Here is a 26727-nt window from a genome sequence, read left to right as displayed (position 1 = left end):
CAGTGGAACAGTGTGATAGAGGACACTTTATAACACAAAATAACACAATAGAAAACCAGCCTCAAATGCTTTGTACAATTTATGACGTGAAGAAACACATTTCTACTCAAAGAATGGTGTAGAGGGCAATAATAAAATTTATTTAATGGGTATAAAGTGAGAGGATTTCACACAAGTAATAATACAATTGCTAGTGTGCTTATCAAGACAGGGAAAGGTGGGAGAGTTGCCCGTTCCTTGAGAATTTTTCTCAGAACCTTAAATAGAAAAAAAATAATTACTATAAGATACATGTAAATAGTGACAGAAGGCAGAGGAAAAGACAGTACAAAGTGACAGAAAACAGAAGGGTTACAACCACACTCAATAGTAGAAGCACATTAAGAATCCTATATAATAACTATGATGAGTTCATTGAGTAAATGAGTTAATTTACTGATAAAACACATGCAAAATGAAAGGCATTTCTAGTTTTCAAGGGGACCATACACTTTAGATAGTTTTCAAGGATCTACCACCCACCAATAGACATGCACCCTCCCTTTGGCCAAGTGTGCTTGTGTTCTTAGGGAGAGGAGAATGAGGTCTGAATCTGAAATGAACAGGCCTGTAGAAATTCAGCTGCCTGTTGTTTCTTCCAAAATCTCTGGTTGGGATATCTCCAAATGTAATAGATGGACGGCTTTTGCTGCCAAAATAAGCGAGTTTTCCTATTCTAATATGTATGTTCACCTTATGAACATATTTCTCAATGACTAACACTGTCATATTGTGTCTAGACAGAATACTTTTTATTATGCGTTGTAAGGATGTAAGAATACAATGTTTCTGTTATTTAATCATGGTTTGCTTAACCACGTCATGACCAGTCTGCTTTACCCCCATCATCACAAGAGCCCTAGTCTTTTATCAATGTAGCTGTTACAGGCCTGGTTTTTGTACACTTTTGGACACTTGTCATAGTGTGTAATGGCATCATATTGGGATAGTTATACATCAATCATTACAAACTATTAATGCCTTATAGAAAGTAATAACAAAAAAGACTGTTATAACTCAATTTGGTCGCAGCTTTTGTTTCCTGAGAATTCTTCTAAAATTCTAGTTTCCTGACATAAGCATGGCTTCTTAGGGGTTGATGCTCAGAATCAATGTTTGTCTAGTCCTAGGCATTACTGCAGGTTGGCTGCTAAAGCAAACCATTCTCCCCCATGAAAAGAATGGCAAAAAACCCCCAAAAAGGTTTATCATTTTGTGGCATTAATTTTGTAAGCAAATATTTCAATTAATAATATTCAAAACTGTATATAATTTTTCTCCACTCTTCCTATAATCTACTGATAGCAGATAGCACTGTACATACAACCTGACAGTTTCCTGTAAAATAAGTTTCACATAAGCAGAAAAGAAATGAAATGACATAAAGATGCAGATACACAGGGGGTGAGTGAATGACTGTTGTAGATGTAGATATTGGAATACAAAGACATAGATAAAATGAATTTGGCTGTAAAAGAGGTAGAGTAGAAATAACACTGTAGGGGCTTCTTACTGTGTGATTCGGCAGTTAGTTGCTGATGCGTATCTTCCAGTATAGTGGATGTTACACCGCACCACATTATTGGTGAAATCAGATTCCAAAACAAGGTATTTGGGATTGACTACTACCTACAGTATGAGACAAGAGCATATTGAGTATCATATGTTACATTATTTGAAGCTGCTTGGCCACAATGCAAAATCTGCAAAAACTGCACACTCTGTGAGAATAGACACTTTGGGAACCTACAGCAACACAACCTACCTTGAGTATATAGTTTCCTGGTTTTACTTCTGTTATATCAATCCATTGACAGTCAATGTCTGCATTGTATGTGTCATAACAGCCAGGACTTAGACCCTAAAAGAAAGAGCAAATTGTTACCTTACTGTCAATTCTATCATTTATAAAATGAAAAGAAATTCTCTGGTAATCAGATATTCATATTCCCATAATACCCCTTTAATAGAACTTAGTTTCAACACCACGCACTATCCATGGTCAGGTAAAGAAGCCATATTTTTCAAACCCTTTAAGTTTTTTGCGAACCACAACACACTATAATGTGGTGCTGTGGGGGATGCATGGAGAGAGAGCTCTCAGGCTTAGCGCTCTCCATACACAGCGACTGTCATTTGTAAAACACAGCTGACACCCACCTGTAGCTTCTAGCAACCTGTTAAGTGCCAGGGATAAACCCAAACGTCGCCCCTTTCCCCTTGTGACATCATCGAAAGGCACCGGTCTATCTGTTGTCTCATAGAGACTTGTAGGCCTGTCATGGATACTGATCTCTAATATCCTGTGGATGGCTATTAAAGATCAACAGTAAAATTAAGGTGTAAGGGACACCTTACATAGTTCCATATATGCACTATACCAAAAATGTATTGGCCTCAGAATTTGGCAAAATAATTTTTTTTGTACAAAAGATTTTAAGTTTTTTTAAATCTACTAAAACATAAGAAAACCTTACAAACCTAAATTTGGTTTCCCTATGATCGCACCAACCCAAAGAATAAAGGGGAGGTGTCATTTGGAGCGCACAGTGAAAGCAGTAAAATCAGAGCCCACAAGAAAATGCAGCAAATATCTTGTAATTTTTTCCAGCTTTTCAGAATATTGTATGGAATATTAAATGGCGCCACTAAAAATAACAATTTGTTCCAGAGAAAACAAGCCTTCATGCATCTCTGCAAACTGAAAAATAAAAAAGTTATTGCTTTTGTAACGTCAGACAGAAATGAACGCCATGAGAGTAGGTGTAGGTGGATGGTAGGTGTCATTGACTATATTTTACATATGTGTCACATCCATTATTTAACATTGTGCTTGCCTTTGTATCTGCCTTATATTTAGTCTTATTTTCTGTGATATTTACTATATTTAGAACCTAGAAACGCATTACAGAGGGGGACATGTATTGCTGGCTTTGCAACTGTTTTTCAGCAGCGCTTTGCTGCGTCTTGTGCGCCAGACTTATGAAGTGTCAGCACCACAATTTTGCTCCTTTTCTGACACAACTTTTTTTTTGGTCACTCAATTTTGGCGCAGCTTGGAAATCCCAACATTTTTCCTGCGCTTCTCAGTTCCTGACCCTTTTTTTTGGTGCAATTTTTGGCACACAATTAGACAAGCTAAAAGCTAGTCTACCAAGTTCTATTTCACATTCATGAATGTGTAGTCAGTATAGAGCGTTTTGGGTTGGCAAATTCATTAAGCCCTTGCACCAAAAGCTAACATCCCAGCACAATAACGGACCCTGCAACACTATTAATGAATGCCCCCCCCCCCACCCCCCATAGTGTCTCACCTGAGTATGAGAGGTGCATGCATATCTTTTGAGGTTACCGAAGTCACATGTGGTATCCTCTAAACAGAAACTGGCCTTGTGTCCCTCTGCCACTTTCCGTCCTGTGGTGGCATCCAACAAATCATAATGACTGAATTCATCCATACTATGATAGTGTCTGGAAGGGAGAATTCAAAGGTCAGTCTTCTTCTGTTAAACTAATTAACGTTATGTTATATTATGACTGAAGAAGGAGAGTCAGCTCTCCCAATACTTCTCATAAAGTAAGTCATGTAGAACACTTGTCTTTTAGTTACCCTTGTATTACAGGTGGTCCCCTACTTAAGAACACTCGACTTACATACGACCCCTTGTTACAAACGGACCACTGGATATTGGTAATTTATTGTACTTTAGTCCTAGGCTACAATAAACAGCTGTAACAGTTATCAGAGGTGTCTGTAATGAAGCTTTAGTGTTAATATTGATTCTTATGACAATCCAACATTTTTAAAATCCAATTGTCACAGAGACCAAAAAAGTTCTGTCTGGGATTACCATGATAAAATATACAGTTCCGACTTACATACAAATTCAACTTAAGAACAAACCTACAGACCCTATCTTGTATGTAACCCGGGGACTGCCTGTATTCCTCTAATATTCCATCTAGAAATGTATGAAGACATCAACAACTGTGAGTCACCATTTCCTACCTCAGTAGAGTGTAACCTCACAGAGAGGGACAGACCACATTGATGTGACAGGGACGTATTGTGTACAGACACCTAACTGTCACTGTATTCATGCCTTTCTATTAAGAATGACATCAATTCTACATAAAGCCCATTTTAAGTAAAGGTGTTCCTGCAGTACAGTGAATGGAGGATAAGTATTTATAAAAACCCGTACTCTTTAACTCTAATACTATATACTGAAAATCACTCAATTATAAAGACCTTACCTACAAACTGCATTGTTCAAAAGATGTCTTATAATACACAACAAAACTCAAAATTATTTCAAAGATTAATGAAATTAATATTCTTGTTTATAATTTAATAACTCCAATCACAAAGAGTAGCCATAATTAGCATCGCCTACCCAGTTTTACTATGGGACTTTAAAGGGAACCTGTCATCAGAAATTGGCCTAACAAACCACTACCAGTATGTTGTAAAGTATCTGAGTAGCTTCTAGATGATGTTTCTTTCATGGCCTGATGCAGTGGCATCATCCAGAAAATCAACTTTGAAGTGAGATGTAAATTGGTTTTATGAAGTCAAGGAGGCTGAGATTTTAACACTGAAGTCAAGCTCTCCATGCCTTGGAACACCCCCTTCACTGTAATTGATGGTCCTGCACCCAGGGACATCAATGATCAGATCTCCTAATGTCAATTGCATGGGAGGAAGTGTTCAGAGAAAATGAGAATTTGACGTCAGTGTTAAACTCTCCTCCTCCCTGACTTTATCTAACTTACATCCTATTTCGAAGTTGATTTTCTGGATGAAGCCACCAAGCTGGGCCATGAAAGAAACATCATCTAGAAGCTGTTCCACTGCAAATTGAACAGGCCAATTTATGATGACAGGTTCCCTTTAAAGATGCTTTCTAGTCCCTTGAGAGTCATTCCCCTTACTGAGCTCTAATCCCTACTTCCAGCAATGGCATTTCATATGACTGTTACACCCTGTTTGATATTTTAAACAATATTGATCTCTTGCTTAAAAATTTCAAGCAGCTGGATAACCCTATAATTCCCGATACAATGGCACCATTGAACAGCTATGGTTCCTATCCAACCACTGGTTTAATGTTTCATTTACACTGTGATATTTTTCATTAATGTAACATACTGCATATTACTTAATCATTTTTTTCTGGTCTTTTAGATCATTTAAAATATCAGTGATTACCGGTAATTTTTGTCCTATAGTTAAACAGGATATAATCTGCTTGACATGTGAGGCTATCCTCACACCTGGGTCGGAGGTTCTATTAGGATGCATACAAAACTTTTATTTATAGAAAAATAAAGGTGACCATAATGGACAACAGACCAGTTATAGTCAATGAAGTTCTCTCGAGATCCATTGTTGTCCATGTTTTGACATCTTTGTCTTTTACATTCATTGGGAGAGATCAATCATTTCTTCTCCCATTTGCTGGCAGAAAGGAACATAAATCTCCCCATCACCAGAAGTTTGCAGCATTTTCCTCCCATTTTCGGCATATAAGGGCAGGGGCTAGCAGGTGCGTGAGCACTGGGGAAAGCTGTAACTGTGTTTGTAAGCGCAATACAAGCACCATATGTGACCCCCCAGAAGCTACCAATCTATGAGTACTCACTGATGACAGCTGTGCCACTCCCATGCCTGGCGAGGTCGTGTAGGCAAGAAATCTGCAGTTCCTTGGTTCTTCACTCTTTGTGGGAAGCGAAGCAGAACTCTAACATCATAATCTGAAGCATCTGCTGCATACGCAGAGCTAAGAAGAGAGGATAAAGAAAATAGGAGTTATGAACAGCAAAAATGATTATAATCTAAAGTTTTTATGTACTTTTTAAATGTTCTGTTTACCTAAATGAGCGCAACTTGTTGAAAGACTATGCACAAACTATGCATATTCAATTAACTGGAAGCTGATCTGCAATAACCTCATGTGACCACTGCACAGAACAGAGCAGTCCGGGACATTCTCTGAGAACAGCCTAAGCTGTCAATGGCATCGATAGCTTTCACACAGAATAATAATCCAGTCTCATATTTGGACAGCAAAACTTAGATCAAACAACCAGAAAGTCTACCAAAAACATCAAGGTGGTTGATGATGGATTGTATATTTAATACATTTTTTTAAAAAACTTTTGCCTAAGTTTATACAATTTTACTATCAAACCTTTGTTCTACATAGTTGCCACGCCTCTCATTCCCCTTTTTTGAGTGTGTTTAAAAGTGATGTGAAGCACATGTGCCAGGGAATTATTTCATATTTGGCTTGGTAATCCTCCCCCAATATTCCCACACTAAATGGGTTGCACAGAGGTCAAAGAAAGTGGATGATCTCTTCCAATAACAGCACCACACCTACCCATGGTTTGTGCCGATCAAGTTTTGGATGGAGTTTTTGATGAAATACCAAACACTGCTCATAGTCAGGAGAGGAAGCGTTTTTGGAAGAAAGCAACCAAGTTTTACAACCCCTTTAAGTTCAGTGTACAGTATTGCCATTGATCCACCATAGATTAGTTAATAGTGTCTACACAAAGAGCCAACCTACTTTCAATAATGGTTATAATACATTAGCACACAATATAAACCATAAACTTTCATTACATTTGGTATTCGTTTCAGTGAGCTAAGCATGTAAAAATTACAGGGTCCCTTGGCAAGTGAAAGAGCAAAAAAGCATTTGGAATTGTTATTTAGACCTAAAAGAATGTGGTGTAAACTCTCCGTATCTGTATTGAATTTTGTTAGAAACCCAACTTTTGTGAGCTGCCTCAGCCATGTAGTCTGAAATGACACACAAATATTCCCATAGGCTTTTTATAATTTCTCCTAGCATTTTCTAGTCCAATTCCTTTACCTAAAAAGGAAAAATGTAACTAAGCAAGTACATGTGTTAATTGCAAGCCAAATGCTAAACAAAAGTCCATATCCTAGTAAACAAATATGTGTTCAACCCCCTATGCATTACATGTAGATAGTTTTTTCATGAGTTTAGACACATATTTCACTATATATTGCAAATAATGATATCCACTGTGAAAATCCACAGGAAGACTTGACATGCAATTTTTTGTCACAACATGAGCATAACATTTGTTAAAACTTTATGTACATTGTACTGTAAGTTTAATTTACAAATTGCATGTCAACTGTATTTCACAGACTTAAAGAGAGCCCGTCAGGCAAATTAACCCCCTAATCTAAATATATTTTCATAAACTGCCATTAGCATTGCCTCTATCCCTTCATTGTCCCTCTACATGCCTGTTAACTTAAGCAATGAGGTCCTAAAGCTGTATGCAAATGAACTGTGAGATGTCCAATGAGTCATTATCATATTAAATCTGTCCAGGTTATTCATGAGTGGGAGGCACAGCCACACCCCCCAGTGCTTGACTGACATCCTGTATAATTGTGTGATGTGTAATGGCTCCTCCATGTGCTTCCAGGTCCTGGCGGCCATGCCCCCTGCAGCCTGTTTGTGTAGGAGATACTCCTATACACATGACTGACAGCCTGTATAATGGTGTGACGTATAATGGTGTTATGGCTCCTCCATGTGCTTCCTGGTTCTGGCGCCCCCTGCATAGGAGAGATACAACAGCTCCGGGCAGCCATGTTATAGCAGAACATTTCAGGTACTTGTGTAGCTGATGTCTGTGTCTCACACATGTGTATTAGGAGGGAGAACATGTCAGCAGATAAAGCACAGACACTATCAATGCATTACTATGACAGGTGTCCTTTAACATTGTGCAGGGAGCCAGACTCCCAGCATCATAGTCTCCCTGAAAGACTACTGTCTTGTAATAAAAAATAGGGACTAGAATCACATAGTTTAGGTCATTCCACAATATTCAGTATGAAAAATATGTCCAACACATGGTACATACTCTATTTCACAGAACATGCACATGTGACCGGCTTAAGCATTGTGGATTTTTATTATGCAAATCTGGACAGAAAATCTTGAATGCATCCAATACGAACATCCTAAAAAAATACTGATTTTAGGGTTACAATTATGAGCCATTTTTTTTTACTAAAATCACAGTTTAACTACATAGTTCAGCAATACTAAATGTAACTATGAATATTTTACAGTTTTATTTACAGATATTCTGCATAAAACATTACTTTGTAGATAATCACAATGGTTTTCTTATAGTATTACTGAATTAGAGCTGATGTGACTAGTCTAGGGCTACAGTCACACTTTTGCAGGCTTTAGAGCTAAAATCTTAAAACAAGGTTGATTTGTCATCTGAGAAGTTACATCTTTAGGCAACACGCACAAGTCGGTGCTGGGGAGAGGAGGAGGCATTGAGCGCTGCTCACCCCTGCCCCTCTCCATAGCGATGTATGGTGCATTGCGCCGTGCTATGGGGAAAAATAGGACATGTCCTATCTTTCTCCCAGCTACGGAATGGTACGGTGCAGTACGCCCATTGCCATCTATGGGGGACGTATATACAGTACATTTCCCCATACGGCAGTGTGAATGTAACCTTACAGTTGGAATGGTGCATTGATATGTAAAGGGTATTCATGTCATGTGCGCCTTATATATGAACCTAGACATTTTAGCAGGCATTTATTGATGGTGCGCCTTAAACTCTCATTCAGCAAATATTTATTCCTACAAACCCATACAAAGTCTGCTCTCTTTAGAGAAAACTAGAGTAGGCTGCTGCCAGCCACCACTTGGCTAATCTCTAATGAGAGCAAAAAAATCGAGCTCGTGAAAATCCAACACACTTAGCCAACATTCATCTGAATAATATGGTTACCTTAAAAGTGTTTATCTTAATAAACACATTATAAAAGTTTGAATATGATGGCTCTGGCAGCTGAGGCCATCGTTAATTAGAGAAATGGAGGGGGTGCAGTTGCTACAAAATGTCATGGAATTAAACATTTGTAAGGAACAATTCCTAATACAAATCTTTATATCAGCTACCAAAGGTCTTGACAGGATTCTAACATATAAGAAACACTTAAGTGGCTGATCATACTATATAAAGACATATCACTACAGAATACTTGACTAACTTAGTCACACTGAGACTTTACACACTGCGACAATTGTAACTATGAAAATCAGAATGCTGATGGACTTTAAGCATTGTAGATTAAGTGACAGCTACCCCTAAGCAACATTCTTTACCACCTAATAAAAATGTCCCGACAAACAGCTCAATGGGTCAATGCAACTGAAATAAATAGGATATATTGTAAGGAAACTGCAACTTGTTAAATGTTCACAGATGATCTTTAAAATGGAATTTACGGTATATGTGTTACAGGCATATAAATAGAATGAATGCTACACAAAAGGGGTTTTTACTATTCCTGGTCAATCCCTTTATCCCTTATATAATTCCAATACCATTTTTGTTCCCAAAGTCTGTTTCCTTAGGGGAAAGCACTGACCTTACAGATCAAACATGTAAAGTGGATTTTGGCAACAGGCATTATACACACATAATAAAGAGTAAATACCATTTAGTAACTACAGGGTCATGGCCATTGCAACATGAAGTCCTTAAATGTGCAAAGGGCATGTCATTCTCTTATCTGTATTTTCTACAGCATTTGCATCACTTTTCTAGATTTTGCTAAAAGTTCAAGGTAATGACTGTAACCAAAATGTGTATTATGAAATGGATGATCTGATGCTTGAAGTAAGTTCTCTACTTTTTCATGTTAAATCTGACTCTTTATCACACTTTCTACAACATGCACATTGCTGTGGATAGTAAAGCTGCAAGGTTTATGGGAACAGTTAGTGCTTTCCAATGCCCCTGCTGGTCTCTTTTTACCCAGCTCCACATTATTGTATTGACACAACAGCTGCAAACAATCACTGGCTGAATTGGAGATCTTTCAACACCACTGAGGTCACCAATTTGTTCAGTAAAATAAGCTCTACATAAAGAAGCTTTACAGGGGTCACTTAAATAATGGATTGTTTTTAGCCGCTTCCAGCTCATCCACCACTCAATTACCATCAACTCTTATGGCGCCACAGAAAATGCAGGGAAAGGTTCAGCCAATGACCAATACGATTGGTAATAGAGCAGCAAAAGAGTGGGGAGCAGTTAGAATCCAGTTAGTATTTTTTTACAAGGCAACCCCTTAAATATGGCTGGAGAACACCTATTGGCCATTCCTGTAGATACTTTGTCTGGGAGAATCTTACTAAGCAATAAACCTAGTAATATCCCATCTACTACAGTCTGTGGGGGACATTTATCATGCATTGTACACTAGATCTCTAGCATACAAGACATGAAGAAAATTCTTAGGGATCAACCCCCCACCCCACTGCCATCTCCATGCCAAGTGGGAATTACAGGGTATGGAGCAGGGCTGGACAGGGACTCCCAGGCCCAGCTCATGAGTAACATAATTCTATGCAAGACCTGCCAGTCCCCCTTAAGGTATACAGCGCCGGCAGAGGGTTATGCGAGAATGTACATAACATTACCACACTCTTGCCACAAATTACAACAGAATTCTGTTATAAACAGATTGATAAATCATTGTATCTCTATAATTTTAAGAAATCAGCACAAGCTCTTTTTTACTATAAATCTTTTCTATGGATGTGTTGCTGGGGGGGAGGGGTGAACTAATTAGATGTGGCTTATCATTAACGGGCAGCACAAGAACAATGTTACAGAAGCAGGCCTTCCTGCTAGTTTCCTTAGTTTTTTGTAATCAAGTCTTTTCTAAGAACCACAACCACTTCATGTATATAGGAAAGATATATGTATTGTTGATGGTGCAAACCTAGAGAGGCATTGTTCTTCTGCTGCACAGCGAAGGGAGTATAGATGAGCTCGTTGGACATAGGTCGCAGCCTGAATATAGTTTGGATCCGGAACCAAATCAGGAAGCCCTAGAACAGAAAATAGAATTTCCAAGTGTCATTATCAAAGGAAATGAAGCACTTGAAGGGTCAGAAAACAATACACAGATCATATGGTATCTCACTTTTTTCATCACACTGTTCAGCTAAAATCTGGGAATTATGCAATAAATGTTCAATACCCCTAAAGGTGCTGCCACAAGGGATATGGTGTATTAAACAGTTCCCATAAAAATGCGATGTGTTTAAACCAACATCCGCTTTAAATGGCCATTATGCAGAAAATGTCAATGAGACATCTATTTCCCTGGGTTATATAAAACACCTTCATAACCAAGCCTACTTATACATTATGTCCATTCTTAGACAAGATTTGGTCTAGTACTGGGCTAATAGAGTTAAGTTGAACTCACCTCTACCACTCTGCGCACCACGAAAAACACTCCCAACAGTGGCTCTTCCTTGTTGCCCAGTCTGTGTTTCGCCTCCATTGCTAGGAGCACTAGCCACACGGCTTTGTGGCTGGAAATAATCAGGTCTTTGTGCCCCATAGAAGGCCTCTCCCTGACTTCCTCCACCATATGGGGGTTGCCTTGCATCACCACCTCCAACTGGTACAGATGATTGTACTGGATCACTTTCTACAGGGATATCACTTCCCCTAAAAAGACTGTGGGCAAAGCGCCTGTCAAGTCCATCCTGTGGTGCAGCTGGATTAGCTGGAGCTGGAGCTGTCTGTCGAGGGGGCAAAACAGGGGGAGCAAAATATGGTGGTTGTGCAAAAGGTGGAGAAGGCTCCTCATAGAAATCTTCATAACCTCCACCCCAAGGAGGTTGTGCAGCATAGCCACCTCCACCTCTTGAATAGCCATAGCTTTCTTCATATGTCTGAGGGTAAAATTCAGGTTGAGGTACAAATGGAGGCTGCGGTCTTGGGACAAAGGATTGCCCTACAGAATTCTGGGAAGATGATTGGCGGACTCTACTACTGCTTCCTCTTGCAACACCAGCCCCTGCGGAAGGAATAAAGCGACTTGAGCTGGCTGTTTCACCACCCCCTTGCCAATTATCTGGCACTTGTCCAAACCCAAATGGGTGTCGTGTATTGCCCCTGACTGTTTGGGATCCAGTGCGTGGTAAGGTGGGTGCCTGTCGGCGGAGATCCACGCCACTTCGACCTCCATCCAGAACAACTCTAGTTCCTCCTGTGCCTTCTCCGGCAGCTTGGTATTCAGACCCTGAATTCAGCAGCCGATAGCGTCTTCCACTTTCTTCCCACTGAATCATTTGTCCCCAGCCTGCCCCATCTTGACCCAGGCACAAGGACAGACCTGACAGACATATACATAGTTGAGCTAGCAAAGCCATGTTAGTGTCCTCTCTTCAGTGATAGACTGAGGAATGTGATAGTATGGTGCCAAGCCAGACAGGTGAAATGAGAACAGTTTTTCGTCAACGTTCACATGAATACACACATGTTGGAAAGCGCACACACCGGTCACAGGAGTTTCTGGCTGGAAAGACGGTGAATTGAAAAAAAATGTTCTGAAAAAATCTGAGGAATCAGATGAGAAATAAAGCAGAAGAAATTAGTGATGCTAAGCTGCAGGTTCTTGTCATGCAGACTAGTGACTGATCAGCAGGTCAGCAAAAGGATGGTGCAGTCAGGGGAAACTGTGCAGGTCCCAGCAAGGCGCTGCCAAAGCTCTCCAGCATAGGAGGGGTTAATAGTCACATTCTTTGTTCTCCAGGTTCCGTTATAATGTTCATGTCTGCAGTGACTTGCTGATCCTTGCTGCCTGTCCAGGTCCTCCTGTCCTTCTCCTTATCTGTCTCCTCCGTCATTCCATCCTTTCTCTGTATCCATTTCTCCTATAACTTCCTGTTTATCCCCCTCTCCCTCACTTTCCCCTCTCTCCGCCCTCCTTTCCTTCCTCACTGCCCCCTTCCCTAACTTTCCCTCATCAGTACTGTGAAGTGCAGCTCTCCCCCTATTATCCAGACTTTACTGTACTGCACACAATGTAGAGACTACAATGGAGAGGGTTAAAGGAGGTGCTTTGTCTTTGGCCAGTAATATAGGCTGTTCTCTTTTGATTGAGTTGTAATTAAATTCTCCAACCCAATCCATTCCCCCTGACTTTACAGAGTGCTAGTCCCAAACTGGTCCTGAGAGCTGAAGGATGAGAGTGTGCAGACTACCTGCTGTAGCCCAATCAAATCTCCATGACTGGTTCAGAGGTTCTGGTATATATTAGGGAGGCGAGTGGACGGCCTGACCCTTGCAACCTAATCCATTCTCCCTCACTATACACAGAACTGGTCCAAGTTTAGAGATCCAAAGAAGAAGAGTGTAAAGGCTACCTCCTGTAACCCATTACATTCCTCCTCCCTCTACAGTGAATTGATCACAGTGTAGGAGGAGAATGTGCAGCTCAGCTTCTAGTGACAGTGAATTAGTCTCATTGTAGAGATCTGAAGGAAGCAAGTGTGCAGCCTACCTCTACTAACTTTACCATGTGACACCATTATCATGAGAATGTACGCTCAAATTTACAAAGTGGGTCTTCTGAGAGACAAGAGTCTAGTTGCTGGAGTTCTGAGATTAGGTTGGACAGTTTTGTGTAAAATGAACGCGGCTGTTAATAACAATCAGATACCTTACAATTGAAATAGATGATGTCATGTGTCATAATTTTGACACCATCTGTTCTGTCCTCTGCAGAAATCCAGCTGCTTAGGTTTCCGTCTGCAGTGTAATGTTGGTAACAGCACCATCTACTGGTGGTTTAGTGCATTTCCTAGCTTGTAGTTTTTCAATGGACTATGGGAAATCCTCTAAGCTTTATGGGAAATGTCCTGAGGCATTGTGGGTATTTCTTATTACTGTAATAACAGCAGCCATCTTTCCACGTGTCTGTCAGTGTGAGGTGCCACTTCATATGACTTGTTTGTACCGCAAGTTCATTACAAACAGCCTGTTCCAGCATAGTTGGTGAGCAAATTATCTATGTATATGCTGACACGTCTGTAGCTTTAGTATGAGTGATGTATTACCTCATGTTGTTGTGAATGACAGATTTTGTATACCACTGTTATTCATCCTATAGTTTCACCTTTTCCTGTCTACCATCAATGAAGAGAAGATTTACAGTTTTTCTACAGTCTTTTCTTAAAGGACACCTGTCACCTGACCTGTCACCAGACCTGTCTTAAAGGTCTGTGTCACTTGTCCTGTCACCTCTACCTGTTGGAGCAGCTCACAAGGATCCATCCCAGCCTTTATCTAGTTATTTCATACATTAATCATTGTAAAATCATCTATTCTTTATCAAGTAAAGGAGGCTGGTCACATGGTCAGAGGCAGTGATGTCACCCCTGTTACCCCTCCCCTCTCCTCCCCCTGCTCATGTCTGTGTGTAATGTATAGTAAAGCATTGCTAGTGTGTGTGCTGCATCTGCTGACATGCTGCATCCTCCTAATATACAGGTGAGAGACACTGACATCAGCTACACATGAATCTGACATGTTCTGCTGTAACATGGCTGCCTGGAGCTGCTGTATCTCTCCTACACACACACACATGCGCACACAGGCTGCAGGGGGTGTGGCCACCAGCACCAGGAAGCACATCATTATACAGGCTCACATCATTATACAGGCTGTCAGTCAAGCACTGGGGGTGTGGCTGTGCCTCCCACTCATGAATAGAGTGGACAGCTTCAATATGCTAATGCTTCATTGGACATTTCACAGGTCATTTGCATACAGCTTTAGGACCTCATTGCTTAGGTTTACAGGCATGTAGAGGGACAATGAAGGGATAGAGGCAATGCTCTCTAATGGCAGTTTATGATAATATATTTCGTTTAGGGGGGTTATTTTGCATGACGGGTTCTCTTTAAGAGGACATGGAGGTTTAGCTACATGTCAGATTACACACTGTGCTAACGTGTAAGAGGACAGTATACCATCACAACAGACTAAAAGATACATTAGAAAAAAGTGGTTTGATGCTCTCAGCTTCAATGAAATGACACAGCAGCTTATGCTATCAGATTTCAGACTGTATGGTGAAGGATGATTTGCAGGTTAAGTGTAGATTGGGTTAAAGAATGGTTAAATCAAGACATTTCATTTCCAGGGACCTTTGTGAGCAACAGGTAACACAACTCAAGTTGCTGGCCAATATAACAATGTACATAAGTTAAAATGTACAAACCGTGAATTTAGTTTTGCTAGAAGAAGATAATATGATAAAAGCAGAATGTAATATAGCAGTGCCTTATAGAGGTAGCCAACAAAAATCAGATCTTAGTGGGTCACCCATACCAGAGCAGGGTATTGCAAGTCCCCCTTAGCTGCCCCATTTTGCACACCTGCAGCATTAGTTTGACCTGAGAGCCATACTGAAAGCCAAACAGACTGCAGTGAAAAGGGGAAAAATCTTGATCATGGAAAAAACATTTTGCCTTTATAAGTAAACCATAGAATAATAAGGTTTGGGGAATTTATTAAAACTGGCATTTTAATTCTCCCTAGAGCCCATATTTACTAAGAGGCTCCGGTCTGCTCCCCAACACACCCAAAGTGGCATGCGGGTTGGAGGAGTGAAATGAAAAAAACAAAAATAACCATCTGTCATTGCTATATCTACTTTTATAACCTGAACCTGAATACAAAGCTAAAGAAAAATGTCTTCAGTTATTTGGAATTGAACCCTACTGTGACACCTAAGCCAGGCAAGGATTTATGTACATACATTTCTTCATTTGGATGTTATTAAAAAAAATGTTCCTATGTGAATATAATTTCGCATTAAAGCATTCATGTTGTACCTTAGAAATTAGATTGTTGTCCTTGGATACGACCACATCTGCAGTAGGGATTGCACAAAATAGTTTTTCATATGAAATGTCAAGGAGTTACTGCATGTCTCACAGCCCTCATAATAACGAATGCTAAATCGAGGTGGTCAGGCAGGGCTCAATATTCCAGGGTGTGGGGTTGGTTGTATCCAAGGAAGCTATCTTGTTTCCAAGGGACAACATGGCTACATTTATGAGAAATTATCTACACAGAGGTAATTTTTTTAATAACATCCAGTTGAAGAAATGTATGTATTTGAAAGATGAATTAAATTAAATGTCCATGCACAGATAGGAATACCCCTTTAATTACTGCAACTTGCCCAATTAAAATAGAAAAAATAGCTACTAAAATTGCCTTATGCCCACTTACAGACTGCATTGTACAATATAATAAGATCTAATACAGCCTGTATAGCTACAAAAGTCCTTGGACCAAAGTGATTTCATGGCTCAGGTGCATCCGCAACCATTAATACCCTCCTCACACACTACATTTAAAGCAATGTTGTCATAAAAATGTTGCTTTCTGGGTTTCCCCCCTGTGTGCCCCTAAACCACCTCTTTCCCCTTATACTTTATTGCTCAATTTGTACAGTAGCCGGCTATGTATCCAATGAGACGTCCTATAGTACAACATCTATTCACTTATTGATAAATAACGTTTTGTTATAAAAGTACTTGGACCAAATTCAATTATCAACTCAATAAAAAAAAAACTGTATTGAGCATAGAAATAAAAAAACACCAGACGCTCAAACAACAAACATGAGAGAAAAAATTAGTTAGGGGAAAACTCGTAAAATCAACTAAACCATATGCGAAGTAAAGACTACCCCATATAGACAAAGATGGTAATGTCTTGATTGATGGATGAATCCATTAATGTGTACCAATGAAAACAAGCTTTGAAAACTCCTTTTCATAGTTTAGATTTCCCCTTAGGGACCTGGGATCACCCATTATTTGCCCTGGGATATACAACTGGTAGATCAATGTTACTGTTCACAGGAAGCCATGAGGGGTTCTAAATCCTTTGGATTTCCAAGTATCTACACACTTTATCCAGATCTCATGTATGTTTAAAGATGCATGGATAAGCCCACGCTTTTCTATTGTAGTGCAGGCGACTCTCTACAGGCGACTTTTATCAAATTAAGTGTGCTGGCTAGCTATATACTGGGTGGGGGCTGCAGTGTGCTGGCTACCTATATACTGTAGGGGTAGAGGTTCTTTTATACTGCTATACTACTGTAAAACAACTTATAGTGGTTTATTAGGTGAATTTCTGTCATAATGTGCACGCCAGGCCGAGTGCATAGAGCTGGGTCTTGCTACTGCTGAAGATAAAAGAGGAGCCATGTAGAGCGCCTGGAAGATGAGTACTGAGTTTATTTATTAATGTGCTAGGGCAGTGTAATAGCTACTTATATACTTAAGGGGGTTGCATTGTGCTGGCTACCTATATGCTATAGGGGGTTCAGTGTGTTGGCTACCTATATACTAGGTCAGGGGGGCTGCAGTGTACTGGCTACTTATATACTTTGGGTAGGGGGGCTGAAGTCGGCTGGCTACCTATATGCTGTGGGGGGAGGGGGCTGCAGTATGCTGGCTACCTATATACTGTGGGGAGGGTTGCAGTGTGTTGGCTACTTTTATACTGTGGAGGGGAGGGAGAGCTGCACTGTGCTGGCTACTTATATACTGTAGGGGGGAGCTGCAGATTGCTGGCTACCTATATACTGTGGTGGGAGGGTGGCTGCAGTGTGCTGGCTACCTAAATACTGTAGTGGGAGCTGCAGTGTTCTGGCTATCTATATACTGGAGGTGGGCTGCAGTGTGCTGGCTACCTATATACTGGGGAGCTGTTGCTGCAGTGTGCTGGCTACCTATGTACTGTGGTAGAGGGGCTGCACTGTGTGCAGGCTACCTATATACTGTAGGGGGAGTGGTTCTGCAATGTGCTGGCTACCTATATACTATGGTTAGGAGGGGGAGCTGCAGTGTTCTGGCTACCAGTGTGTGGAGCACCAGGAAGGTGTGTACTGAGTTTATTTATGTGCTGGGGCAGTGTGAAAGCTACCTATATACTGTTGGGGGTGCAGTGTGCTGGCTACCTATATACTGGGTGGAGGGAGCACTGTGTTGGCTACCTATATACTGTGGGGGAAGGAGGGCTGCAGTTTGCCATCTACCTCTATACTGGAGGGGGGCTGCCGTGTGCTAGCTACCTATATAGTGGGGAGAGGGTGCTGCAGTATGCTGGCTACCTATATACTGTGGGGGGTGGGTTTCTCCAGTGTGTTGGCTACCTATGTACTGTGGGGGGGGGGGGAGGAGTGGGCTGAAGTGTTCTAGCTACCTGTATAATGGGAAGGAGTGGTTAAAGCGTGCTGGCTACCTATACTGTTGAGGGAGAGAGGTTACAGTGTGATGGCTACCTATATACTGTAGGGAGGGCTGCAGTGTGCCAGCTACCTATATACTGTGAGGGTAGAGGGGGTGCAGTGTGCTGGCTACCTATATATTGTATAGGGAAGGAGGGCTGCAGTGTGCTGGCTACCTATATACAGGAGTGGGAAGGGGGCTGCAGTTTGCTGGCTACCTATATACTGGAGGGGAGGGAGGCTGCAGTGTGCTGGCTACCCATATACTGTGGAGGGAGGGGCTGCAGTGTGCTGGCTACCTGTATAGTGTGGGGGGAGGGAGGCTGCAGTGCTAGCTACCTATATATTGTGGCGGGATGCAGTCTGCTGGCTACCTATATATTGGGTGAGGGGACACAGTGTCCTGTAGTTCTCTAACCGAGTGAAGAATTGTCCACCGGGATGAAGACCAGGATGGATCAGGCAAGCACAGAGGTAGAAGGGAATAACTGTGACTGATTCATACAGTAAGTGATATCTAATTCTTACTGATGGCAGCACTATATTTGCTACTATATAGTAATGTGCAGTATAATCCCAACTGGTATATATTTATGTGTGTGATGTATTAATTGCTCATATTTATCTATGTGATGTATATTCACAAGATCGTGCGCCCGAGTTCCTGCATCCATCGCTTCTGCGCTGAGGTCAGCCTGAGTTCACCTGATTCTTCCTGGTGCTTGTAAGTGCGTGTCTTGCGACACATTTCTAAATGTTAGATCCCGCGTGTTGTCCGAATCCGTCCGGTTGTCCGATGGCCCGCCCCCCGATTACTGTTGCATGCAAGCCGGCGTCAATGCGCCAAAATACGTTCGCATACGCCAAAATCCCAGGGAAATTCGTCGCAAAATGCACTCCTTGGACCCTTAGTAGATGAGCCCCATAGTGTGTGTTTCATATATATGGTGTATGTATGTAGAGTATATATAGTGCTGTGTTTATATATTTGGGTAATGCATAGATAGTGTATGCGTGGAGCGTATATTTGGCATATGCCTATTCTGAAGTATAATGTGTGGGATGAAGTGCGGCAGCAAGGGTTTACGTTTATGGGGCCCCAATCGGAAATTCGTGTTGGGGTCCTTTGTATTCTTGTTATGCCACATTAAAATAACTAGGAGAGGCAGGGCCCCATAGTGAACTTACCCCTTAAAAAATATACAGTGTATACATACCATATAAACATACATATGGCATATACACACATACATACAGTACCATATACACCCATGCATCATATACACATCACATATGTATACACATTTAGAGCATATACATATCACTAATACACACATAGAGCATATTCATATAAAATAACCCAGATGCCGGGCCCCCTGACACTGTGGGCTCCTTAGCAGCTTCTATGGCTGCTACCCCTGTAGTTACACCCTGCCACTCCCTCTTGTAATTCCTCTTTCTCAGATACACTCAATCTTAATTATTTAATTTATGTTTACTGTGTGAGAAAATGTAGCTTTGTGTGTTGTAATATACGTACATTACCAAATGCAAATAAACAAAATTGTTTCAGGTGTCCTTATTAGTTACATGTGTACAGTATTGGTGATTTGGCAGCTAAGGACAGTTGTTTAAGCAAGTATACTCTAACCCTACTAAAATGTATGCCATTAGACAGGAGGCTCCCTCTTATAATCAGGTGTGTCATGGGCAGTGAGGGTCCTGTTGGGAGGCACACAAATGTTATAATGTCTTTCAGGGCCGGGTGTCTGGAAGCAGCTTCTAGAAAGGCTGGTGGGCAATCACTTCAACAGGAACTGCTGTGGGAAGCGAGGTGTGGAAACCTTGGAAGTTCCTTGGAATGCTGAAGATATGGCCAGGAAGGAAAGGTGCCGGATTATAAAGGGTGAGCCGGATTAGCCAGCGCCAATCAGGAGGAAGCCGGCCCTTTAAGGCTGGGAGAGAGAGCGCGCGCAGGCCCAAGGAGCAGGAGTGCTTGGCCTTGGCAGATGGGACCTAGTCGGGAAGCAGGCTCGTGGAGAGGTAAGTCCGGATGTGCCCGCGTTTCGCGACATAAGTGCAGGATATTATTATGTGCTGTTTATTCATTGCCGGTAAATATTTATATGTGCATCCTAGTCATTGTGGTTGCAGGTATTTTCACTGGAGGGACATATTTTCCTATTTTAAGCCATAAGCTGGGAGGCCTTATTGAAAACGATTCCATAGCAATTCACCACTTAGATTTCATTTTTCCCCGTTAGGAGCGGCCCTAATTTGGCCGTGTATGGGGGTGTGAGGGGCGCAATTTTTCTTGTCTGTCTAGGCAACCAACAGGTGGGGCAGAAAGGCATAAGGTGGTAATGAGGAAGGGATGTACTACTACAACTAATTCTATCATTTACATCATAGAATTCATTTACTTTTTCATGAAATATCCATCTATTAGTAACTATGAACAAAGAGGGCTATCAAGTTCACCAGGCGTCCATTCTTGGACAGCTTGGTAGACACCATTCTTACAACCCAAAAGTTGTCCAGATATTTTTTCTGTATTTTAGAGATAATAAATTATAACTAATTTGTATATTTTGATCTGTTGTCAGACAAATGGGAATGATGATAATAATTCACAAAAATGGCTTCCATCAAGGATAGTACTTTATATTACATATCTCCAGTTATCAGAACCTGCAGCATTTCACTACATCTGAACAACTTGTGTCTATCAATAGGTTAACAGAACAAGGAGTGGTTAGCAGGCTGGCAAAGGGACCCCTCACATACAGTCTGCCCCTCCTCTCTTGCTTTCCTGAGCTTTGCCCTGGGGTCTGGAAACAGCTGGAATGAGGTAATGTGAGGAATGTTACCAGGATAACTCTTTCAATGCCATTTCCATCCAGTCATTGCCACAGATCAAATAGCTGAGTGTCATTAAGAAGGGACATGTTTAACAATGCTATTATCTCATAATTGATAGCATGCATCTCATTATGTTATGACAACTATTTAAAAAAAATTATATAAATCCAAGTTTGGGCCAACGTAAACCAACAAAAGCATTTCAAGCATTCCCGGCCAGCAAAATCTCTCTTTAATTATTTTTCTTAACTTGTGCCTGGAATTCGATCCCCTGGGAGAACAATGCATTCAGCCCTTACAGCCATTACAACTGTAGGAGTCAGATATGTCCTTATACTGCTGAGGATTCTACTGCATAGGATATTGATAACTAGAACTGTGATGCACAGAATTTGCAAAACCCCAAACAAAGGCGGTATTTCCAGGATTTTTTGGTGTAAAAAAAGTCTCAAAAAAGTCGCATTAAGGTTTTTTGAGACAACTCGCTACTAAAAAGTCTCACAAGGCTATTTGCAACACCATGCAAAAACATATTCATGACTAGGGAGTTTTGCAAAAAGTCCAATAAAAAAACTCATAAATACCCCAGTCCCTTGCTGGTGTATGTGCTGGGAATTTTTATGCATTTTGAGAATTTTTTGGGACTTTTTGAAAAAAAATCCCATGCAGCAATTAGAGCAAACAAACATTTATTAAGGGGCCAAAGCCACTTTAATCAATCTCAATGGCAGAAGAGCTTCAAAAACAGACATAGGGTATTATTTATCATTGGTTTTTCTGGACTGCCAAGCGGACCAGCCAGGAGTTGGTCGGCACAGGGCGTTACTGTTTCCATGCCTGAACACTCGCGCCGGTAGCAGCAAGTGCGCAGGCGCAGGGACAGTAACGCCCCGCGCCGTCCCACTCCCGTCCGGCCGCGCCCTCCTCTCGGCCGGCTGCGCCGCCCCCCCCCCCCTTCACGCCCCTTCACGCCCCAATGGCGTGAAGGTGGCGGATCGGGGCAAATAATCGCAAAAGCTACCAAGCACTCTGAGCCGGCATACTCTGAGGAACTGTTTTCTGGACCCTTCCCAGAGTCACAAACCACTTGTCCGGTTGCTGCTGAGCTCTTTCCCGTTGCCCAGGTTTTCCACCGGTCGCAGTCTGTGGGTGATGATGACATTGTTGACGTAGTGGAAGAAGTGTGTACAGAGGTGTCGGACGATGAGGAGACACGGTTGTCAGACAGTGGTGAAGTTGTTGTCAGGGCAGGAAGTCCGAGGGGGGAGCAGACTGAGGGATCGGAGGATGATGAGGTGACAGACCCAAGCTGGGTTGATAGGCCGGGTGAACACAGTGCTTCTGAGACGAAGGCGAGTCCTCGACGAGAACAGGTTGGAAGAGGCAGTGGTGGGGCCAGACGGAGAGGCAGGGCCAGAGCTGGTGCATCAGCGCCAAATGTTTCACATAGTGAAGCTCCCGTGGTGAGGGCTAGATTTTCGGAAGTCTGGAGGTTCTTTAAAGAAACACCAGATGACCGACGGACTGTGGTGTGCAACCTGTGCCACACCAGGATCAGCAGGGGTTCCACTTAACCAGCTTAACCACCACCAGTATGCGCAGGCATATGAATGCTAAACACCCCACTCAATGGAACCGAGGCCGTTAACCTCCGGCCGGGCACACCACTGCTCCTTCCCCTGTGTCATCTGCTGCCTCTGCTAGTCAGCCCCCTGCCCAGGACCCCGGCCCAAACCACACCTTCGCCTCCACGATCCTCCACAGCATCCACCAATGTCTCCATGTGCAGCGTCCAGCTATCTATACCCCAGACGCTGGAGCGCAAGAGGAAATACAGTGCAACCCACCCACACTCCCAAGCCCTCAATGTCCACATGTCCAAATTACTCAGTCTGGAGATGCTGCCCTATAGTCTGGTAGAGACCGAGGCCTTTCGCAACCTCATGGCGTTGGCGGCCCTTGATATTCAGTCCCCAGCCGCCACTTCTTTTCCCGATGTGCCGTCCCAGCCCTGCACCAGCTTATGTCAGACAACATCATCCGTGCCCTGACTAATGCCGCTTCTGACAAGGTCCACCTGACCACGGACACGTGGACGAGTGCTGCCGGGCAGGGCCACTATATATCGCTGACGGCACATTGGGTTAACTTGGTGGAGGCTGGGACCGAGTCTGACCCTGGGGCTGGTCATATACTGCCGACGCCGAGGATTGCAGGGCCTACCTCGGTCCAGGTCTCTCAGGCCTACTATGCCTCCTCCTCCTCCCACCCCTCCTCCACCTCCTCCTCCGAATTACCATCCGTGGGCATGGTGCCATCAGTCGGTAGCGCTAGGCACAGCAGCAGTGCCGTCGCTAGGCGAGGTGGTGCTCAAACTGCTGAGCCTAGGCGATAAAAGGCACACCGCCCAAGAGCTATTACAGGGCATCATGGTGCAGACTGATCTGTGGCTGGCACCGCTGAACCTGTGGCATGGTTGTGTGTGACAACGGCCGTAACCTGGTGGCAGCTCTGCAACTCGGCAAACTGACACATGTGCCATGCCTGGCCCATGTGTTAAATCTCATAGTTCAGCAGTTCCACAAGACATACGGCAATCTGTGTGATTTGCTCACGAAGGTGCGCCGCATCTGTGCGCATTTCAGGAAGTCCAGCACAGATGCTGCCACTCTCAGGGCAGCGCAGCGCCGCCTCCAACTACCCGCTCACCGACTGTTGTGCTACGTGCCCACAAGGTGGAATTCAACATTAACCATGTTATTCAGAGTTTACAAGCAGCGCAGAGCGATTGTATACTGCCAGATGTCAACTTCCACCAGAACTGGTAGTCAGGTTAGTCAGCTTCCTCAAGTCTACAATGAGGAGTGGACGTGGATGTCTGATATCTGTCAGGTGCTGAGTAACTTTGAGGAGTCAATACAGATGGTCAGTGGCGATGCCGCCATCATCAGCCTCACCATCCCGCTGCTTGGCCTGTTGAAAAACTCTCTGGTCAGCATGAAGTCGGAAGCTTTGCGCTCGTCACAAGAGACGGGGAAGAAGATTCCCTTGTTGATAACCAAAGCACCCTCAGGTCTGTTTCTCAGCGCATATCGGAGGAGGTGGAGGAGGATGAGGAGGAAGAGGAGGAGAATGTTGGCGAGACAGAAGAGGGGAGCATTGCTCAGTCCTTAACTGTTCAGCATGTATGGGCAACAGAAGAGGAGTTGGAGGAGGAGGAAATGGACAGTCAGGCCTGTGAGGGGAGTGAATTCTTGCGCGTTGGGACTCTGGCGCATATGGCAGATTTCATGCTAGACTGCCTATCCCGTGACCCTCGCGTTCAAAGAATTTATTCCAGCACCGATTACTGGGTATTCACTCTCCTGGACCCACGGTACAAGCAAAACCTTTCCACTCTCATCCCTGGAGAGGAAAGGAGTGTGAGAATGCATGAATACCAGCAGGCCCTGGTGCACAAGCTGAAACAGTATTTCCCTTCTGACAGCGCTAGCGGCAGAGGGTGTACTTCTGCGGGACATGTAGCGAGGGAGAGTAGGCGAGCAGGCAGCTTGTCCAGCACTGGCAGGGGTACGCTTTACAAGTCCTTTGCCAGTTTTATGTCACCCCAGCAAGACACTGTCACCTGTCTCGGCAGAGTAGGGCCGATCTTTACAGAAAGATGGTGAGGGAGTACGTAGCTGACCATACCATCGTCCTTAATGATCACACAGCTCCCTACAACTACTGGGTTTCAAAGCTGGACATGTGGCACGAACAGGCGCTGTACGCCTTGGAGGTTCTTGCCTGCCCTGCCGCTAGCGTGTTGGCTGAGCGGGTTTACAGTGCAGCTGGTGGCATCATCACCGTTAAGCGTACACACCTGTCGACTGACAGGCTGACGCTTATCAAGATGAATAAAGCCTGGATTTCTCAGGATTCCCATTCTCCACCAGGTGAAAGAAGCTTAACCTGAATAATGTATGCACACCTCCTCCTCATTTTCCTCCTTCTCCTCCTCTTTGTACACTAAAGCAGAGGAAACTGGTTATTTTTTGCCAGGGCCAACTGGCTCTAGCTATAGTACTCTATGTATTTAATTTTTCTGGAGGGCCACCTACCCGGTCCTCTGGTTTGAAAACTTTTTTGGACTGCCACATACATGCACTATCCAAATTTAATTGTCTTCATAGCAGCCTCCACACGTCGTCTTTATAGCTGCCTCCACACGTTGTATCCATTGCTACCTCCACACATCATCTCCATAGCTGCCTCCCAAAGTCCTCCATATAGCTGCCTCCATACATCGTCCCCTTAGCAAACGAGCTGTGTCAGGCAGAATTTTGGGTTGTTTTCATGGCTTCCACATCAAACTTGTTAACTTTGTCGCCACCCTGCTGTGTTTTTCCAAAAAATATACTGCCAATCTTTTATCATTGACCGATATTATTTCAGCGCTTCTTGTGCATCTGTTTACATTCCCCTCCCCCGCCATAACCAGGCCAATTACTTATAAGAACAGTACTACACTTGGTCTTATACAAAAGGTTCTTAGAAGTGCTGTTTGTAGCCCCCGCCTGCTTTGAAAATTATAATTTTTTCAAAGTAAACGCTTCTGGGCCCCAGGCCAATTTGGGGTGGGGAGGAGCCCAGAGGCAGGGGCTTGGACAGGCGAAAGCTCGCCTGGCAGTGGACCGCCAGCTCCATCCCAAGATTAGGCAGCCTCAGAGGCATCCATGCATACTGCCCCTGCTGTTTCTTGTTCATTTCGCCTCCACGATCCTCCACAGCGTCCACCAATGTCTCCATGCGCAACTTTCAACTGTCTATACCCCAGACGCTGGAGCGCGAGAGGGAATACAGAACATCATCCCCTCATCAAACGAGCTGTGTCAGGCAGAATTTTCAGATGTTTCACCAGATACATAATGGAACTTGGCGCATCTGACGCCGCCATGCTGGAGACCTGAAGTTGCAATCATAGCAGCGCAATATGGATGACCCATACTATCGCTCTTAATCATGGAAGTCGTCTCCATGGCTGCCTCCACATGTCGTCCCCTTATCAAACGAGCTGTGTCAGGCTAATTTTTCGGGTGTTTCAGCAAGATACGTTATGGAACTTGGTCACTATGTCGCCACCATGCTGTGTTATCGACTAAATATACCATCAACCTTTTGTTCACATAGGAAATAATTTCAGCGTTTCTTGCTAACCTTCTTTGGTTCCTCTCTGCCGCCTTAACCAGGCAAAATACTGATACATACAGTGCTACACGTTATCCTCGCCAAAAGGAATTTTTTTAATTGGTTTGAAGCCTGCGTCCATTTGGGGTATGTCGCCATGCCCCTCTCTAGCCTGCTGCCGCTGCCTCTGCATGCCGTCTTCTATAGTGTCAGGGTCAATTATTGGATGTTTTAGATGCTATCTAGCCTCATTCAGTCACTCTGTCATCGCCATGCTGTTGCCCATAATTTTGGCATAATGGTGCGATTAAGCAGCCTCAGAGGCATCCATGCATGCTGCCCCTGCTGTTTCCTGTCCATTTCCGTGGTGTTTCCATCATTTTCTGAGGTTTCCAGGTGTGGAAAATGCTCGAGTCTCCCATTGACTTCAACGGGGTTCGTTATTCGAGACGAGCACTCGAGCATCGGGAAAAGTTCATCTCGAATAACGAGCACCCGAGCAT

At 43.1% G+C, this 26727-nt stretch overlaps 2 protein-coding genes and 1 long non-coding RNA gene across 3 annotated transcripts in view; 2 read left to right on the top strand and 1 right to left on the bottom strand.

The window, feature by feature from the left end:
• Nucleotides 1–26727, top strand: part of INSYN1 (inhibitory synaptic factor 1) — a 119073-nt gene that overhangs the window by 19360 nt on the left and 72986 nt on the right. The window lies entirely within an intron of this gene.
• On the bottom strand, nt 115–12855 carry LOXL1 (lysyl oxidase like 1). Its single transcript, XM_072147835.1, has 7 exons — nt 11354–12855; nt 10862–10970; nt 5685–5822; nt 3354–3510; nt 1805–1900; nt 1553–1668; nt 115–257 (listed from the first exon to the last, which is right to left on the bottom strand). Exons 1-7 carry the CDS (start codon nt 12306–12308, stop codon nt 251–253), a joined length of 1578 nt encoding a protein of 525 aa, XP_072003936.1. The 5' UTR covers nt 12309–12855; the 3' UTR covers nt 115–250.
• On the top strand, nt 13870–21038 carry LOC140125657 (uncharacterized). The gene is made up of 3 exons (XR_011854675.1): nt 13870–13935; nt 19956–20102; nt 20932–21038. It is a non-coding gene; the product is annotated as an uncharacterized lncRNA (long non-coding RNA).

The sequence above is a fragment of the Engystomops pustulosus genome, chromosome 4 (assembly GCF_040894005.1).
Source record: "Engystomops pustulosus chromosome 4, aEngPut4.maternal, whole genome shotgun sequence".
Classification (NCBI taxonomy): domain Eukaryota; kingdom Metazoa; phylum Chordata; class Amphibia; order Anura; family Leptodactylidae; genus Engystomops; species Engystomops pustulosus.
This window is presented reverse-complemented; position numbering and strand designations above follow the sequence as displayed.